The 18,244-nt window shown below is 52.9% G+C and overlaps 3 protein-coding genes across 7 annotated transcripts; 1 reads left to right on the top strand and 2 right to left on the bottom strand.

Moving 5' to 3' along the window:
* Positions 1-2,629: 2,629 nt before the first annotated feature.
* On the bottom strand, positions 2,630-10,383 carry NFKBID (NFKB inhibitor delta). Of its 2 annotated transcripts, none has more exons than XM_043437471.1 (12): positions 10,253-10,383; positions 8,779-8,879; positions 8,597-8,657; positions 8,008-8,225; positions 7,564-7,754; positions 7,377-7,482; positions 7,113-7,259; positions 6,947-6,998; positions 6,706-6,854; positions 4,447-4,563; positions 3,996-4,160; positions 2,630-3,296 (listed from the first exon to the last, which is right to left on the bottom strand). In XM_043437471.1, the coding sequence occupies exons 4-12, from the start codon at positions 8,011-8,013 to the stop codon at positions 3,243-3,245; spliced, it is 987 nt and encodes a 328-aa protein (XP_043293406.1). In that variant the 5' UTR covers positions 8,014-8,225; positions 8,597-8,657; positions 8,779-8,879; positions 10,253-10,383; the 3' UTR covers positions 2,630-3,242. The 2 variants fall into 2 exon arrangements, with proteins under 2 accessions (XP_043293406.1, XP_043293405.1); XM_043437470.1 differs by lacking the exon at positions 10,253-10,383 and adding an exon at positions 9,522-9,789.
* A 143-nt stretch (positions 10,384-10,526) lies between these two features.
* HCST (hematopoietic cell signal transducer) lies at positions 10,527-13,138 on the top strand. Of its 3 annotated transcripts, XM_043437519.1 has the most exons (5): positions 10,543-10,762; positions 11,712-11,807; positions 12,190-12,213; positions 12,628-12,759; positions 12,989-13,138. In XM_043437519.1, exons 2-5 carry the CDS (start codon positions 11,765-11,767, stop codon positions 13,027-13,029), a joined length of 240 nt encoding a protein of 79 aa, XP_043293454.1. In that variant the 5' UTR covers positions 10,543-10,762; positions 11,712-11,764; the 3' UTR covers positions 13,030-13,138. The 3 variants fall into 3 exon arrangements, with proteins under 3 accessions (XP_043293452.1, XP_043293454.1, XP_043293453.1); XM_043437517.1 differs by lacking the exon at positions 11,712-11,807 and having other exon boundaries at positions 10,527-10,762; XM_043437518.1 differs by lacking the exon at positions 10,543-10,762 and having other exon boundaries at positions 11,666-11,807.
* Positions 13,139-13,275: 137 nt separating this feature from the next.
* On the bottom strand, positions 13,276-16,198 carry LOC122421467 (transmembrane immune signaling adaptor TYROBP). Of its 2 annotated transcripts, none has more exons than XM_043437516.1 (5): positions 16,050-16,198; positions 15,643-15,669; positions 15,349-15,483; positions 15,148-15,191; positions 13,276-13,511 (listed from the first exon to the last, which is right to left on the bottom strand). In XM_043437516.1, the coding sequence occupies exons 1-5, from the start codon at positions 16,102-16,104 to the stop codon at positions 13,446-13,448; spliced, it is 327 nt and encodes a 108-aa protein (XP_043293451.1). In that variant the 5' UTR covers positions 16,105-16,198; the 3' UTR covers positions 13,276-13,445. The 2 variants fall into 2 exon arrangements, with proteins under 2 accessions (XP_043293451.1, XP_043293450.1); XM_043437515.1 differs by having other exon boundaries at positions 15,148-15,194; positions 16,050-16,195.
* Positions 16,199-18,244: the final 2,046 nt, after the last annotated feature.

Here is an 18,244-nt window from a genome sequence, read left to right as displayed (position 1 = left end):
TAGATTAGGAAATGGAGGCAAAGAGATCGTTCATCACGTTCTCAAGGTTGCCATCTAGGAAGCGTTGGAGCTAGAAATCCAACCCAGGAAACCTGGCTCCAGTGCCCACACTCGGCCATTTTGCTAACCTCCTGGCTAATAATCCATGGATGTCCCACATGGTGTTCAGGTTGCTCTCTGCAACATTTCAAGCGGTACCACTCATCTCCTAGACATTGCAGATCGCATTTTTACCAGAGCTTCCCAGCAGATGGCAGTAATGTGTCATGTCCTAATATTAGGATAGCACAATTTTCTGACAGAACGCTAAGGGAGGGAGCAGTTTTTCTATTTTTCCCAAAGGACCAATGAGCTCACCGTGGTGAGCTCTACATAATATATACATGTAAATATAGGTCATGTATATTAAATATAGACATGATAAGTATTGGGAGAAAGATGTCTACATGATGCAAGTTGGATACAATGTTACAGTTTTATTAAGAACGCAGTTTCTGGGACTTCCCTGGTGGCCCAGTAGTTAAGACACCACACTTCCACTTCAGGGGGCACGGGTTCGATCCCCGGTTGAAAAACTAAGACCCCACATTCCTTGCAGTGTGGTCAAAAAAGAGAACCCAGTTAGAAACATCATTCTGATCTGGTTTTAACATCAGGTTAGAAATCTATAACTAGCACTACAAGCAGGGGAAAACCCGCCTTTCTATTTTCACAGCCAAGGGTGATTAACGGGCTAACAATGGGTAAGGAGCTCTGAGCAGGTGGGATAGAAAATGAAAGGCCATTTTGTTCAATATGCTCAGTACATGATTCCTTAAGAATATTTGCATTTTAATGGCTAAACTTAGAGTAATTAGTTTAAAAACACTGTTTTATTGAAATTCCAGCAGGAAAAATAACTTTACTATTGCTTATTTGATGCTCCTGTGCCCCCTAAGCCACTCTATTTTCCCATTGAAAGCAATTTGATTCTTCTTTTAGTAAAGCAGTTTTCTTAGAGATATGTTGGGCTTCCCAGGTGGCTCAGTGGTAAAGAATCCGCCTGCCAATGCAGGAGACTCAAGAGAGGTGGGTTCAATTCTTGGGTCAGAAAGATTCCCTGGAGAAGAAAATGGCAACCCGCTCCAGTATCCTTGCCTGGAAAATTCCATGGATGGAGGAACCTGGTGGGCCAGAGTCCATAGGGTCGCAGTCAGACACAACAGAGCGCACACAAACACACATACGGACATGTTATCATGTTAGTGGTGTCTGTGTGTGTGAATGTGTGTGTTTTGATACACGTTGGGATACATATATGTCAACAGAATCTAAGATGCTATCAAAAATAAATACGATTATTCTGTATACCACAAAGGAAAAATATGCTGACATTAAACTAGGTCACATAATTGACTGTAAGATAAATTCCTATTAAGTTCTTCCTAGAACTGATGAAATATGACATATTTCTATGAATTTTTCATGGGTCAGCTGCCAGGATGTGCGTACACACAGAGGAGCACATACGTGCTGGTCCAAGGCAGCTGATGTGGGAGACTGGTGCTGGCACCACCAATGACCCCACCTCCCAGTCTTGTCCTTGGGCAGTACCCTCCTCCCCACAGATTCTGGACCTGGCCACATGACGGACTTTGACCAGTGTGGTGTCAGCAAGCATGATGTGAGCAGGGGCTTGTTCTCTTGGAGCTATCATGTGAAGGGATCCTCCCACCCTCCTGGAGGGACCAGAGAGGGATGCTCGGCTCACTCTCAGGGGTTTCAACTTGACCGAACTCTCAGACATGTGAATGCCATTGTCCAGCCCAAGCAGGCCTCCAGCTGACTGCAGTCACACGAGTGACCAAAGCAAGACAGCAGAACTGCCCAGCTCAGCCCAGCCCAGATTGCAAAATCATGGCCAAAAAAAGTGGTGGTTGTTTTAAGCCTTAGGTCTTGGGGTAGAGACACTGGCCCGCACCCTCAAGTGTGCCTGGTTTGCTGTCCGTGAGAGGCTCCAAGCAGTGGGGCCTAACACGGGTCAGAGGGCTCTCTGGAGGGATGAGATTGGAATGGAGGCCAGAGCAGAGGCTGTGGGGCAGATATGAGAAGGGGGCTGTGGAGGCCTTCTGTCTTTAGTTAAGGTTTCTCCAGAAGCAGAGGCTCAGGCAAGGATTTGAGGACATGATCACCTGGAAGGGCCAGAAAACACTGGTGGGGGAAGCAGGAAGTGACGCAGAAAAGGGAAAAAGCTGCCGCAAAAGGGCATGTTAGCAAGCCAGGACCAGTGGGTAGAGAATTGGAGGCTCATTCCATCAGGGAACTTTGAGAGCCCGTGCAGAACACGCACAGTCATCCCCACTGAGGGGGTGGGCCTGGAGCATTTACACACCATCTCCCTTCAATCAGTCACTGGTTGAGGGCTACTGAGGTGGGAAGAGGCAAAGGGGGCACCAGGGGTCTGAGAAGGCCCACAGGCAAAGACTCACGTGCTGGCCCTGGCAGGCAGACCACCAGGTGTTGATGGTGAGGATGACAGGATGTGGACTTGGCCCCCTCACAGTGTCTGCTACAACACCCCACCCAGACACGTTCACCCAAACACAGCTCCTCAGTCGCTTCCCTGCACCAAGGATGAGCGATTAGATAGTAATGGTTCCAGTCCAGGTTGAGTTTAATCAGGAGTTTCAGAGAGGGGAGGGGATTCACTGGAAATATCGAGGTCTGGGACAGGGGCCTGGTTGAGTCGACTTAAAAAGGCCTAGGGGACTCTAACTTAGGAGAGTCCTTCCTATGTCTCAGGGTTAGGGACCTGAAGGGGTTGGGTCCAAGGGAGGTCACTGGGTCATCTTGGAGCTCTACTGGGATGGTACCAGAAGCTGTTTTGGGGGGTACTCCAAGTACCATGTAAGGGATTTATATCTGGGGTTCCAGATGTAAAGAGCTGAGTTAGCAGAGGGGACCCTGAAAGATCCTGCAGGGGAAAGGGTTGGGGGTCTAGGGTGTTTCACAGAAACAATCAAGGGGCCTCGATTTCACAGAAATCATCAAGGGGGCTCCTTGTGGGTGGGGGAGGGGTATCATACCGCCCCAAATATTGGGGACTGTTTACCCCCTAGCAGCCATTTTGGGGTTTTAATGTAAGACCCCAAAGGCTGGACATTGTCCACATACATTATCACGAATTTGCAACATTAGCATACGCTGGTTGTCCCACAGGACGGTGGGGACTGGAAAATCAGTCCAGGTTCTGGGTTTGCGTCCTAAGAGGACAGGCCTGGGGGTGCCACTCGGCTCCTCTTCAACAGCTGCCGGAGCTGTGAACAAAACAAGACGGGGAGAAGTTTGAGAGGCTGCAGGGAGAGATGGGGCAGGCGCACCCTGTGAAGCTGGGGGTCAGAGAAAAGTGAGTCGAGTCAGATGGGTTTGAAGGTCAAACGTGTGGGAATGGGGGTTAAGCCTCATGCACACAATGAATCAAGGCTCCTGAGCAAAGGTGTTGCTGGCTGAGAGTTCTCATCTTGGGATTAGCATTGAGGACTGGGAGTCCAAAGGGAGAAGCTAGGAGTCAGAGTCACATTTGCGGGTCAGAAGTCCCACTTTGAGGTCAGGACTAAAAGTCAGGGGGCTGGAGGTTATCCTGGGGATCAAAGGTCACACCTTAAGGTCAGGTCAGGATTCAGGGTTAAAAGTAGAGGTCATACTCTGAGGTCAGGGTTTAAATAGAGATTAGGAGGAGTCACCTTATCAGGCAAGGGAGCAGACACTGAGGTCCAAGGTCACTTTTGTTTTTTGGCTGTGCTGCATGGCATGTGGGAAGATAGTTCCCAGACCAGGAATCAAACCCAAGCCCCTTGCAATGGAAGTGGGAAGTATTAACCACAGCAAGGTCACATTTTGAAGTCGAGGTCGGAGAAGGGTCAAGGTCACCTTCTGACACCACAAGTCACCCTCTAAAGTCAGGAATGGATGGGGTCAGAGGTTCACCCTGCAGTAAGGGCTGGCTCAGTGCTCACCCCCTCGGGGCCCGGCCCAGGCCGTAGCAGGTGGACAGGCTGCTCGTTCTCCAGGTTGCGCAGTGTTGGATCCGCTCCAGCTGCCAGCAGACGGCGCACAATGGCCTCCTGGGCCGGCCCAGGGGGCAGGGCGGCCGCCATGTGGAGGGCGGTGTTCCCATGGGCCTGGAGACAGTGAGGGGAGGACTGCTAAGGATGCAGACTCAGCTGGCCTGGGCTCTCGACCTCACACTCTCTATACTACCATGTTCATGTCCCCTCTCACGTCCCAGAGCCCTGCTCCACACCACATTCCACACAGCCCTCTGTCTATGCCCAACACATGCCCCCGGTCTAGGTCCACATCCTATACATCGTCCCCTCCACAGCCACAGCCACAAGACCCCCAGCATCCAGCTGCCCGTCTCTGCCACATCTCACCCAATCTGCACATTCCAGCCCAGGCCCCTACCTTCATGTTGACAAAGGCCCGCAGGTCTCCCCGAGGCAGTGCCAGGAGCAGCTGAACCAGGGTTGGGTTGGCGGCCTGCACAGCCAAGTGCAGAACAGTCTTGTTGCTCTTGATCTCCTGTGGAGAGGGGAACGGCAGAGGTCAGGCCAGTCCTCATACCCAGGCCTCCACCCATGGAGCCCAAAAGCCTTTAGAGACTCTGTTCCTCTTTTGCAAGCACCCATATGTGCATTATACAGGTGCATGCACTGTGCACTCTACAAGAATACCAGATTTAAGGGGGTGCCATTCAGATCGTGGAGCAGTGGTAAAGACTTTGCCTGCCAATGCAGGAGACACAAGAGACATGGTTTCGATCCCTGGGTTGGGAAGATCCCCTGGAGGAGGAAATGGCAACCCACTCTAGTATTCCTGCCGGGAAAATCCCATGGACAGATGAGGCTTGCGGGCTACAGTCCGTGGGCTTGTAAAGAGTCGGACACAACTGAGCAATTGAGCGAACACAAGCACACATTCAGATCATAAGCACCACTGAACTGTATATTCATTAAGACAGTTTTCAGGCCCAGGTATCATTGAGAAAAAAACTCCTTTTCTAGTCCTCCAAAGGAGCTCTCTGGATCTCTGAACTGGCAGCTGCCCTGGCCAGCCCACATTCTACTGAACACAATAAAATGCACCCACATCCCACATGGACTATTTTATCTACAAGGATGGGAGCTGAGAAGCATTTATCAGTGGACTACCTAAGCCTATATCTACTTCCATACTGAGTAGCTCTCTTCACATTTTGAAGCAAATAAAGACATTTTCCACAATGAAACTTTATTATGTGCCTTCAAAGAATCCCTAATGATAATAAACATGAAAAATTGTGTGTTTAGACATAGAAAACAAACTTATACTTGCTAAAAGGGAAAACAGGGTGGGGGAGGATAAATTAGGAGTTTGGGATTAGCGGAAACAAACTACTACATATAAAATAGACAAACAAGGTCCTACTGTGTAGCACAGGGAACTAGACTTAATATCCTGTAATAAACCATAATGGAAAAGAATATGAAATAGAATATGTATATATATATATGTACAAATAAATCACTTTGCTGTATACCTGAAACTAACATAATGTTGTAAATCAACTATACTTCAATAAAAATTTTTTTAAAAAGGGAAAAAAAGGACATATCACTGCAATGTGTGGGCTTTATTTGGATCAAAGTTTTTTTTGGGTTTTTGTAATGAAAAAAATAAACGTATGTTACTGTGCTTGCATGCTCAGTCACTAAGTTGTGTCCGACCCTTTGTGACCCCATGGACTACAGCCTGCCAGGCTCCTTTGTGCATGGGATTTTCCAGGCAAGAATACTGGAGTGGATTGCTATGTCCTTCTTAAGGGGATCTTCCCGACCCAGGATCGAACCCTCGTCTCCTGCTTGGCAGGGGATTCTCTACTGCTGTGCCACCTGGGAAGCCCGTATGTTACTTTAGAGCCAAACAAAAATTTGAACACAAGATATTTGCTATTATGAGATTGTTAATTTTTTTAAGGTGGAATAATGGTACTGAGGTTAAAAAGAATTCTTATCTTTTAAGACAAATATTTATGGGTATAATTTTACCCATAAAATTATAAGCTTGGATTGTACTTAAAAGTAATATGGGGAAGTGGAGAAGTGATAACCCAGCAACTCATAGCTGGTTATTTATGTTGGGTAGGTGGAGTTTATTATATCAACATTATTTTCTGTACTTTATCTGTGTTCAAAGTTCTTAAAACAAAAATATCCAAAACAATGAGTGGATGTGTAATTTTTTCAGCCAGCCTTTGAAGGAGCTACTGGCAGGAAGGAGGAGAATATATGTATTAAGAGCTAGATTCTAGGGTCAGGCCACCTGGGCTTGAATCCCCTCTCTGACACTTTCAAGGTACAAGATTTTTGAGTCCTTGAGCCTCAGTTTCATTATCATTAAAATGGAGAAGGCAATAATAGCACACACATCAAAGCGTGTTTGTGAGAATTCAATTAGCTAATCAGTGAAACTTAGTGTTAGGAACAGTTAAGTGCTTGATAAATATAAGCTAAAATCATTAATATTATTCCCAGTTGACAACTGGGGCACAGAGAAGTGAAGTAACATGTTTAAGTTCACGCCACTGACAAGGGGCAAGTCAGCATTTATTTAGCCTTCTTGGACATTCAAGAACTCCCATCCCACATGCCCTCCTGGGGGCTAGCTGTCCACTGCCCAGCTCACCTGGCTGGTGTGATCAGCACCCATGTGCAGCAACATCTTGACACAAGCCAGCCTGTCCTGGGCCTGGGTACTCAGTACTGGGGGATATAGGTCAGGAGGGTGCATAGCCACGTTGAGGGCCAGGATGGCTGTGTGGAGTGGGGTGAGGCCTGCAGAGCAGAGACAGTGAGGACTTTACATTTGGAGCACTCCCCCGACCCAGCCCCACCTGCCACAACACACTGCCCACCATTCAACTTACCCTCAAAGTCTCTGGCTTCTATGTCAACCCGAACCCCTGAGTTAATTACAGCCTGGAGGAGAAGGCAGAGAGTTGGCTTAGAGTCTCTCAGGGCCGTGTAGCCCTGAAAGTCAGGATCTAGGCAATCTAGCCCATCCCACTCATCCCACCTGCCAAATGGACATACCGAGAGGACTCTTGGGAGCCCATACGTAGCGGCCACGTGTAAGACAGAACGTCCTTGATGGTCAGTGGCGTTGGGTTCCGCTCCCAGGTTCAGTAGATCCTCCACAATCAGGGGTTGGTTGGCAGCAGCAGCCACCAGAAGAGGGGTCTGCAGGTGTCAAGAAAGGTCAGTTTGGGCCCCCCATCCCCTACCCTTTGAAAACCAGGACCCAGGCCCCCAGCCCTTTTGTCCTCAGATCCAGGAGACCAAGCCTCCAGCCCTCACCTTGCCCTTATGCTCACGAATGTCCAGATGTCTGTACGCTTGGAGCATCTCAGCTGCAGCATACGCTGCCCAGCGCAACCCCCGCGCCGCAAACAGGTGCAGGAGCCTGGGGACAGGTGGGGGGCAGCAATGAGCACAGCACCCCAGCTGAGCAGGAAGCCCGCAGACTCCACTCCCCTGTACTCACGTGTCTCCTTCCTCATCCTGTGCCAGCAGCTTTTGGGGTCCTAGAGCCAGCATGTGAGCACGGGCAGTGTCCAGGGATGGTCCAGTGACCACAGGAGGCAACTGTGGAGGTCCTGAGGGGAGCCCAGAAGCCCTCCAGGATCCTGCCTGTGGCAGGGAAGGGTCTGCATAGAGCCGAGTGTCCAGGGGGTCCTGAAGGGGGTGGGGAGAGCCAGTCAGCTGAGAATTCCCTCTTTCCACCACACACATACACATACACATACAGAGTGCTAGGCAGAGTGGCTGCATGTTCCACCTGCGGCCAGTAACCCTGGACCTTTGGGTCTCAGTTTTGCCCATCTGAGGAATGGGCTCCTAACCCAGACATCTCAGAATGCTGTGCTGCATAAGGGCAACTGGGCATCTCAGGGACCCTTCAGCATCCAGTTCCCATTGTCAGTCTCACCTCCATCCCCAGGGGAAATGAACACGGCCGCCCTGGGTCCGAGGGTGAGTAGAAGTCAGGAGTCAGAAAACTTTCAGCAGCAGAAGCAGGATAAGAGTAGAGGCTGTCCGTGTAGGCAGCATGCGTGCTGGGGTCCCAGTCTACAAAGCCAGTGGGGGGCGCCAGGCTGCCAAGTCCAGAACCCACAGTCTCCTGGTGTGCAGGGAAGTGAGTATGGCCTGTGTGTGAGAGGAGGAGCAGGGGCAGGCCGGGTTACCAGAGTCAGGGAACTGGCAGCCCAGACAGGAGCTGTATGAGGGCCCAGCGTCCCCAGGATAGAGAAAGCTAGTACCTCTGGGGCATCAAAGGGCTGGAGGTTTGGACTGTGGGGGCCTAAATGCCTGAACACTGAGTGAGGGCCTAGACTCCAGGCTGGGAGCCTGGGCCCCTGAAGGACTACGTGCAGAAACTACTGAGCTCCAGAGAATCTGGGAGATCAAACTGCTACCAGGTCTTGGGAAAAATGAGGGCCTAACACCTAAGTTCTGGAAAGTTCTAAGAGAGGGGATATTTGAGTCCCTGAGGGAACCAAGTGAGTTTCCAGACTTACCAGCTTCACCCTCATTCACAGATGAAGTCAGGGGCTGGGCCAGGGGAGGTGGGAACTGTCCCTGTGGAGGCCGAAACAAAAAGAAACAAGGGGGCATTTATCCAGCAGACTTCTCGGCACCCATTCCCCACCAGGACATGGCCTCATGGGAGTTGTAGTTTACAGGGCGTCCTGGGGCTCACCGGTAGCCCACCGGCGTCTGGCTGCTGCTGGCGGCGCCTCTGTTCTTCTAGCAGCTTCTTCACCGTCTGTGACGGGCAATGGCTGCGCTCATTCCGGCTCACTGCGGGGTGAGGAGGGAGGGAAGTTATCAGGGGTCTTTAAGTCACCCAAGGGCGCGGGGGAGTGGATCTGAGCATCCTCCTCGCCCTCCCGCGCGGAAAAAACTGGCACACTGCTGTCGCCTGAGAACTCCAAAGCCAATCTAAGATTTCGGGTGCGGCGCCGCAGCCGCCTCCGCCGTTTCCTTCCTTTTGCTCCGCACTTTCCCCTCTGACCCAACTTTCCACCAGCGTCGTGGAAACTAAGGAAGGGGGTGGAGGACGCCCTCTGCAGCCCCCCTCCCTCTGACCGCCACTTCCGTGAAAAATCCCACCGCACCCCACCCCCAGATCTCCCAGTCCTGAGGAATTCGGGGGGATGCCGGGCTTCCCTTCACAGAGACGCACATCCAGGTTCCCAAATCTCTGCCCTAGAAGCTGCCCTGATACTTTTCCTCGGGAAACCAGATATCCGAGTTCCCAGCCCTCTCCCTAAGGAACCACGAAGTCAACAGCCCCCTGGCTCTTCAGGGATCCAAAAGTTCGGATCTTGCCCCCTTCTTCAGACCCAGGAGTTCAAGCCCCACCCCACAGGAGTCTGGAAGACTCGCAACCTCTACCCCAGGACCCAGGAGTCCGAGCCTCAGCCTACTCCCCTCTAGGACCTGGGAGTCCCAGTTTCCAGACTTCTCGTTCACGCGACCCCAGAAGCCTGGGCCCTCGGCCCTCACCCGGTTCGGGCGGAGAAAGGGTTAAGTGCGGGAGGGCGGACTCGGAAACAGCCCAGACGCGACGCGCTGACGTCACGGCGCTCACGCAAGGGAATCTTCCACCTCCCTCTTCCTCTCTACCCGGTACACCAGGTGTCCGGCTCCGAAACAAGATGCGTGGCCAAGCGTGGCGTTCGTGGAATCCCCGCACACGGGGAATTCCTGCTCAGACCGAGGACCCGGGCCGGGTGGCGACTCGGGAAATCCCAGGGTGGGGCCAGGGTCACGGGCAGAGAGCATCCCTGCGGCCAAGCCTTGGACCTTGTCTATCTAGACCTTGGCCAATTTCAAACGCCCCCAAGGACTCAATCCAGCCTCTTTCTAGAGTATGGCGGCTGGGTCGCCAGTCCCTCCTCCTAGGACCCAGGCAGGGCTCGGGCTTCCCAGCACTTTCATCCCCAGGACCTAAGACTCCGGATCCCCAGTCTTTTAGCTCTCCGGACTCGGATCCCAGAATCCCAGGCGCTCCGGTATCACGACCCAGGACTTTGCACCCTCTGCCCCCTGCACACATTGGGTTCTCACTCTCAGCTTGATGCTAGACCCCTCACTCTTGATGTCCATCTTCGGCCCCCAGCCCCTCTCTTAGGGGCCGAGCGTACCTCACCTCCCCGCCCCCCAGTTACCTCGGGGATTCCGTGGTGCTGATTGCGGGCCCCCAGGGCCCCGGCCTCGGCGCTGCGCCAGCCTCGCTGCTTTCCCGCGGAGCCGCCGCCGGGTCCCCGATCTTGGACCGGGTCCCCCCGCGAGATTTTAAACGCAGATTCTGGCCCCGCCCAGTCCTGGGCAGGGCCCCGCCCACAAGCCCGGGAGTCCCCGCGGTGCGCTCGAGCGAGTCTGGTGTCTGAATGGGCGGAGCTTATTTTGTAGTCCCGACTCCAAAGTCTCCTGGGAAAGAGGAATTGGGAACCCTATCTTCAGTCTGAGGGAGAAAGTGCCTGGGGTGGCGGACTCCTGAAGGAGGAGGGAACTGGGGACCCGAATTTCTGGATCTTTGTCCAAGTGGATGTTGGAGGCCTTGACTTCAAGGCCGTGGGCTGGTGGAGGTTGGGAGGACGCTGCCAGTAATACCAGGTCCAGGGAGAAGGGTGCTGGGGTTCTGGACTCCTTGGTCTCAAGGGAGGAAAGGTCTATAGGTAAGAGTGATGTAGGTGGACTCAAATTTCCCCTCTTCCCCACATCACATTCTTTTTCAGGGGCCAGTTCTCATTTGTTCATTCCTCGTTAAAAAGAATTTATTACTGCAAGGGAGGCAGTTTGCTGGGTGCTGTGGTGTAGCTGTGAACTAAGCAGGCAGGAATTCCCAGCCCTCAAGCAGACTGTCATTCCAGTGGGAGGCTCGTTTCTCAGTTCCCATCTTGGTGACCATGTATATCACATTTCTCCCCTGCTTTCAAGACTGTGCTCTCCTGGTTCTCCTCCCTCACTTGCTGCTCCTTCCGTTTTCCTGCCTGTTTACTCCTCTTCACCCTTTCTTGGTGGTGGGGGAGGTGGTGTTTCTCTGTCTCTACTCACTTCCTTGATGATCTCATCCAGTCTTATGGCTTTAAATACCATCCATGAGCCATCAGTCCCCAAATTTACATCTCCAGACCAGACATTCCATGAACTCAAAGAGGCCACTGTGGTCATTCAGCTTCTCCGCGGGGAGCTCTATCAGGCATTTCCAACTCCGTTTGCCAAACCTGGGCACTTTTTCCCCTAAACCTGCTTCCCCTCTTTCTCCATCCTGTCAAAGGATTCTCTGTCCTTAATTGCTCAGACCAGAATCTTCGGTCATCCTGGATCCCTCTTTCTCATACACACTCATATCCACTCCATCAGCAAGTTTTGTCGTCTCTACTTTAAAAATCTCGCCAGAATCTCCCCAGTGCCCACACCCTGGTCTACCTGTCATGTCTCACCTGGACAATCATAGCAGCCTCCCTGTTCTCTCTGACCCTCCCCCTGGTTTGTCCCTGAAGGCAGTCAGAGGGATCCATCACCTCTCCCCCTCCCACACAGACACACAGGAAGCAGGTGGCCTTGTCACCAGCAGGGTGACATCCGCTATTGCTGCCTCTCCACTCCCCCATTGTTCCTCAGGACTTCTCTGGTCCAAAGCCCTTTGAGAGGTCCCTTCCAACCCCCAGCCCACCATGGTCCCGCCAGCCAACATCCTGTTCCTGCTTTTGCTCCCAGGTGAAGCCAGTGGTTTCGGGGGCTGGGGCGGGGGGTTTTAGAGTTTTGTGAACAGTTTGGGGTGGCATCTGAAGGGAGAGGTGCTGAGGGCGGGTCCTCCCAGTGCCCTTTCCTTTCCAGAAATGAACTTCTGGGCCGGTTCTTTGGGAAGGGAAGCTGAATTTGGATGGCTGCCTGTCCATCCCCTTCTACTGCTGGGTCTCTGCCCCTACTTCTGATTTCCTGTCTCTCTCTGGGTCTCTGGGCACTCCCCTCCTACTTGGCCCCTCTTCTCATTTGATCTCTCCGGAGTGGAGGTTATTTCTCAGGGCATCTCCTTTCCCTGCGCCCTGTTTTGAGAACCACCTCTGCCCACTGATCTGCCTTCCCTCTCCTTCCACAGTGGCTGCAGCTCAGATGACCTCAGGTGAGAAATCAATCCCCCCTCCCCTTTGCAGCACCACCTCAGGTCCTGCTTCCATTCCTAAAGTGTGGCCTCTGAATCCTGAATCTCACTTCTCATCCTCGAGTTGGAGCCGCCAGAGGATCTGCAGCCCTCTCTGGGTCCCCACGTCACCATCCTCATCACCAAACTGAAGGCCCAACAATGCGCCAACCCCCCGATCTGTCTCCAGGGGTACTCACTGTGCCCAAAGCACAGTCCTGGGAGCCCTAGGACATCCCCAGCTTCTCTCTGAATCTCCAAAACCCCTCTCCTTCCCCAGGAATTCTGGGACAGCCACCCCCAAAGGGATTTCCTTTGTATCAGATGCCTGAAGCCCAGCCTTGAGTGTCTGGAAGCCCCCTCAGCCTCCTTCTGGTCTTGGTCCCCCCGCTTCAGGTTCCTGTTCCGGATGTGGGCCCCTCTCTCTGCCACTCCTGGCAGGCCTTGTGGCTGCGGATGCTATTGTGTCTCTGCTGATTGTGGTGGTGGTGTTTGTGTGTGCGCGCCTACGCAGCAGGCCCCCCCAAGGTGAGAACAGGGACAGGGCTGGGCCTAAAGGGACAAGATGTCCCCAGGGAGGGGGTCCCCAGGGTGGGCCCCCCCCCTTGGGCAAGCCCTCGAGGTTCCGGGGAAACCCTGGGGGCGGTGCTTGGGGGAACTCCTGAGAAAACCCCTGAGGCTGGGGGTCCCCAAGGGGGTGGAGATGTGGGTGGGAGGTGGGTGGTCAGGCCTCATGCTTTCTCTCCCCCACCCCCAGAAGATGACAAAATCTACATCAACATGCCTGGCAGGGGTTGACTTCCCTGTAACTGCAAGTTTTGACTTCTGACCCTCTCATCCTGTATGTGGGTGGTGGCACAAGAAAATCCACCCTGCTTTGGGGCTGGAATAAAGCCATTGAAATACCTCTTGTTCTAATTCTTTCTTAAAGTACCCAGGTTCCCCAAAGGCTCCTTCTCATTTATCTGTTTTCTGGGTCCTTGATCCCCCCAGGGCCCCATATATCCCCACCCCATCTGCCCAGGGATCTGGAATAACTCAGCATTGTTTGTGCACTCCAATGTTTATTTGGGGGCAGTAGTGGGGAGAAGTCTGACATCTCATGGAGGCCACTCTGTGGATCTGTGTCTTGATGGGATTAGGAGTAGAGTGCTGAGCAGGCATCAGGAATGACTGGATCCAGGCATCAGGTTGTTGACTGCCCTGCTTTGGACTCATTTGTAATACGGCCTCTGTGTGTTGAGGTCGCTGTAGACATCTGTCCTCTGGCCTTGGAGCTCCTAAGGGATGGAAGGGTGTGGACCATCAGTGAAAGGACCACCATGGTATGGACCAAATAAACTGAAAATCTAGCTTTCTTCCAGGAGCTGGCAAGGCCCCTGGCAGCTTCTTCAACTTTGTAGCCATGAAAGAGATCTAGATTTTATTCAAGGGCATTCAATGCTCCCTTCTTCCCTCTGCCTCACCATTATGCCCCAGGCAAGGGGCCTTTGGGTGTGCTCTTCTCTCTGCCTGGAACACCAGCCCCCCATATAGTCCCATGGGAGGTTCCTTCTCCCCCTTCTAGTCTCAGCTCATGGCATTTTCTCAGAGAGGCATTTCTTTTTGCCTTTGACCACATGGCATGTGGAATCCTAGTTCCCTAAGGCCAGAGATCAAACCTGGGCCCCCCTGTATTGGAAGCACAGAATCTTAACCACTAGACCACCAGGGAATTCCCTGAGAGGCATTTCTTGATTTCCTCATCTTTAGTTTCTCCTCCCCACACCCCAGTCATTGTCACATCAACCTGCTTTATTTTCTTCACACTGCCTCCCCAAGTGATCTTGTTAATTTGCTTCAAGACTGTCTCCCCAACTAGGATGTAAGCTCACCAGCATCTAGCCTATACAGGCCCTCAACAAATTTTACCAAAGGAATGAATAAATTGGGGCTTTGCCCTAAAATGTCACTGCCTCCCATTAACTGGAAATCCCCTTGAGTCTTCTGGTCCTCATGGAGCCAAACTTGAGATCCTTATACTTTATAGAGAGACTTTCAAGCCACAAGTGACGCAAACCAGAGCTGGTTGCAGACAAATAAAACAGACTTCACAAAGCAAGTTTCACAGTGGGGGTGGGGTAAGGGTCTGTGGCCCCAAGATGCCTGCCTCAGATAGAATCCCTAAAATCACATACAAATGCCTGGTCTGGGAGTTCATCTTTCTGGAAAGGGTCTGTTTGTCTTCCATTAGTTTCTCAGAGGAACTCATGACCCCGTAAAGGGTTAAGAATCACACTGACAGGAGGTGGAAGATGGAAAGATGACATTTGCATCGTGGTTCTTAGTTGCCGCCTGTGCGATCTAGTTCCCTGACCAGGGATCGAACCTGAGCTCCCTGCATTGGGAGCGTGGAGTCTCAGCCACTGGACCACCAGGGAAGTCCCTGTATCATGGCTCTTAAGGAGGGTTTCAAGGATACTTGCACTGCCCATAGATTATATGCACAATTTTGTATTTTTCGTACTGATTTTTCTGAGGAGTCTCCGGCTTTTGTCAGTTTCTCAAAAGGAGACAAGATCCGCTTCCTGCCCCCCACTGTTAATTCTAAAACTCCTCATTACCAAATTAGGGTTGAATTATATCCTCTGCTCTTTGGAGGACTTCTCTGAGAAATCAGCATGTCCTGGGCTGGGCTTTTCCTGCCTTCTGGATGAGGCAAACCATCCCTGAATTTCCCCTCCGCACATTTTAAGCTGAGCATAAGGTCGTGATTGATCACTGAAAGCAGTTTTGTACGCTTCATCTTCAGTGTTTGAGGAGCTCCTGGGAATGTGGCTTCAGGGTCTGGGTTCTGCGGGGACTGGGGGAGGGATGTTTCGGACAGATAACCACAGGGCCAGAGTGAGAGATGAGGCAAGAACTTGGTTTCCTTACCTGATAAGGCGACTCTGTCTCCGTGATGTGCTGTTTCCGGGTCACTGCTGGTGGGTGGGGTGAGAATTGGGACTATTTTCTTGTTCCAAAGTCAGCCCCTCCATCACCTCCCCTTGGGTGGTTGTGACTTGGGAGTTTACCCTTCCCTTGCCAGGCAAGTCCTCAGAGGGTCCCAGGCCATCCCCAGCCAGCCCAACTCACCCTCCGCAGCCCCTCGCCCCCGAGGGACCAGCCGACCCAGGGAGTACACGGCCAGGGCGATGAGGAGGGTCAGCACCAAGTCCCCCAGCACGATCCCGGCCAGCACGCCCGGGCTCACCGAGGAGCAGTTGCATTCTGGGAATGGATGTGGTACAGGAGTCAGGGGAGACCCCCGGGAGTGGGAGTCGGGAGGAGGTGTCAGTCATCGGGGGGGAGGTGTGGAGAGACTGGGGAAGGGTCCGGAGGTGGGGTGGTTTGGGAGGAAGGGCGGGGGATTGCAGGGTCTCGACCTACCACTCTGGGCCTGGACGAGGCTGAGACCTGAGGAGAGGAAAAGAAGGTAAACTGAGACACGGGGCTGTGACTGCGGGGTGGGCATAGAAGCTGGGGAGGGTGTCTCCTGATCCCCGGCGGGCACGAGAGGGACCTGGGGGCCGTCATCAAGGCCTCTGGACTGTGTTCCTTCTACATCGACTTGTCCTGTCGCAACACTCTTAAGAGTCCCCTCCCTCTGCTTCTCCCAGAGGCTAAATCTTGGGGCGGGTGGGGGCGCAGGCTCTGGGAGAGACTCATAGGGTTTGGGGGGCTGGGGATCTGCTGCGGTCCCAACAATACCTCTCCCCGCTTCGATTCTCTCTTTCTGCCCAGCTCCCTGCCCTGCCCTGTGCTGAGCCCAGAAGCTGCAGAAGCCCCCAACTCACCACCCACAGTCAGAAGGAGAGATGGGAGCCTGTCGGAGGGTCTAAGGCCCCCCATGATGCAGGTGACGCTGCTGGACACCACAGTCTAAGGCGACTGGGATGTGGTGTAGTGTCCAAGTAAAGGAGGAAGTCTGAGGTGGGTGGTGGCAGGAGGGAGGAGGGGACGGTGGGGGAGGAGGGACAGAGACAGAGACAGACATCACCAAAGAGAGTCAGGCCAAGACACCCCAGGCTGCAGCCTCCAGTAGTTAGAATGAAGGGCGATGGGCGCATGTGTCCATTCAACCTTCACCCCCAGAGAGAGGTCCGCCATCACTGTCACAGGAGGGTCTCTGGCTGACTGTGATTGGAGCTAATCTCTGCCTCTTCCTGGCTGGACAACCTTGAGCAAGTCACTCAACCTCTCTGGGCCTCAGTTTCCTCACCTGTAAAACAAGGAGTAAAATAGTACCTACTCTGAAGGGTGTTGTGGGGGTCAAATGAATTTGTATCTCTAGAACAGGGTCTGACCCTTGTCAGCTTTTTATAAGCACCAGGTATATTTATTTGACAATCTGAACCTTGTAATGTTCATAGGATATTAAAAGATACCACCAGGATATGGGTTCCAGTAATGCACAGGCACCCTGTCCAAGTGTTAATGCATTTAAACCCAAGCACACCATTCTGAGGCGGCTTCCCTGGTAGCTCAGTTGGTAAAGAATCTGCCTGTAATTCAGGAGACTCTGGTTCGATTCCTGGGTTGGGAAGATCGCCTGGAGAAGGGATGGGCTACCCAATCCAGTATTCTTGGGCTCCCCTGGTGGCTCAGCTGGTAAAGAATCCACCTGGAATGCGGGAGACCTGGGTTCGATCCCTGGGTTGGAAAGATCCCCTAGAGGAGAGATAGGTTACCCACTCCAATATTCTTGCCTGGAGAATCTCCATGGACAGAGGTGCCTGGTGGGCTACAGTCCATTGGGTCGCAAAGAGTCGGACATGACTGAACAACGAAGCATAGCACACCCTTCTGAGGTACATGCTTTTATCCCATTTTAGAGAAGGATAAAGACACTCGGCCAAAGTGACACAGCAAATAAAGGTGAACCCAGGACCCAAAGACAGATATCCGACCCTTAAAGAAAAAGAGAAAAGAACCAAGATGGAGGCGAGGGAAGGAAAAAGTGGTGACCAGGCAGAGAAAGAGGGAGAAGACTAGGCAGTCACACAGATGCACACAGCACAGACCCAGGCCTAGGGCTTTGGGGTGAGGCAGGTGGGGGACAATGGGTGACACTGGGCCAGGCTGGGCTGCCCCTACCAAATGAGGAAGTGGCTGGAAGCCTGTACTGAGGGAGGCCACCCAGGAGATGACAAGGACTTTTAGCCCCAACAGGAGAGGAGCCAGAGCTGGGGAAGGAGGAACCTGAGGTTAGGGGCTATAGGGGGATGGGCCAGTGGCAGGAAGCCCCGTCCAGGCGGCACACCCACAGCTCCCCGGGCCTGGGCTCAGGAGAGAAAAAGGGGAAACTGGATGCCAGTCATGGGACAGACGCTGAATGACCTGTTGGAGTGGGGGGTGGGTAATTGGAGTCCGGAAGAGAGTCACAGCCAAGTCCCAGGCGGCACTGGCTATTAAACGCCACCATTGCCCAGGCCTGGCCGAGTCCTGTCACAGAAGAACCAACATGCCGCCGCCACCACCAGGTCTGGAATGAACAGGGCCTGCCTGCTCAGGCGTCTCAAGGTGGCTGAAGCCTAGTGAGCCAGGGGCAATCGGAGACCAGAGGAAGCTCTGAGCCAGGAGGGCCCTGATCTGACTCAGGAGTCAACAGGCTCCCCCTGGCTGGGCATGGGGACCTGACTGTTGGAGGCAGGGGTGGGAGCAGGGGGCCAGGATGCGGCAGCAGCGGCCCAGTTTCTTGTGAGGATTTTGTGAGGTCTGTGAGAATCAGGCCTGCCTGCACACAGTAAATGCTCAGTGAATGTTAATCATTATCAATATCATTGTTGTCATTGTTACTAGCAATTCAAGGCTTCCCAGGTGACTCAGTGGTAAAGAATCCACAGACGCGGGTTCAATCCCTGGGTCAGGAAGATCCCCGGGAGAAGCAAGCGGCAACCCACTCCGGTATTCTTGCCTAGAGAACCCCATGGACAGAGGAGACTGGCGGGCTATAGTCCATGGAGTTGCAAAAGAGTCGGACACACCATAG

Source organism: Cervus canadensis, chromosome 18 (genome assembly GCF_019320065.1).
Source record: "Cervus canadensis isolate Bull #8, Minnesota chromosome 18, ASM1932006v1, whole genome shotgun sequence".
Taxonomy (NCBI): domain Eukaryota; kingdom Metazoa; phylum Chordata; class Mammalia; order Artiodactyla; family Cervidae; genus Cervus; species Cervus canadensis.
This window is presented reverse-complemented; position numbering and strand designations above follow the sequence as displayed.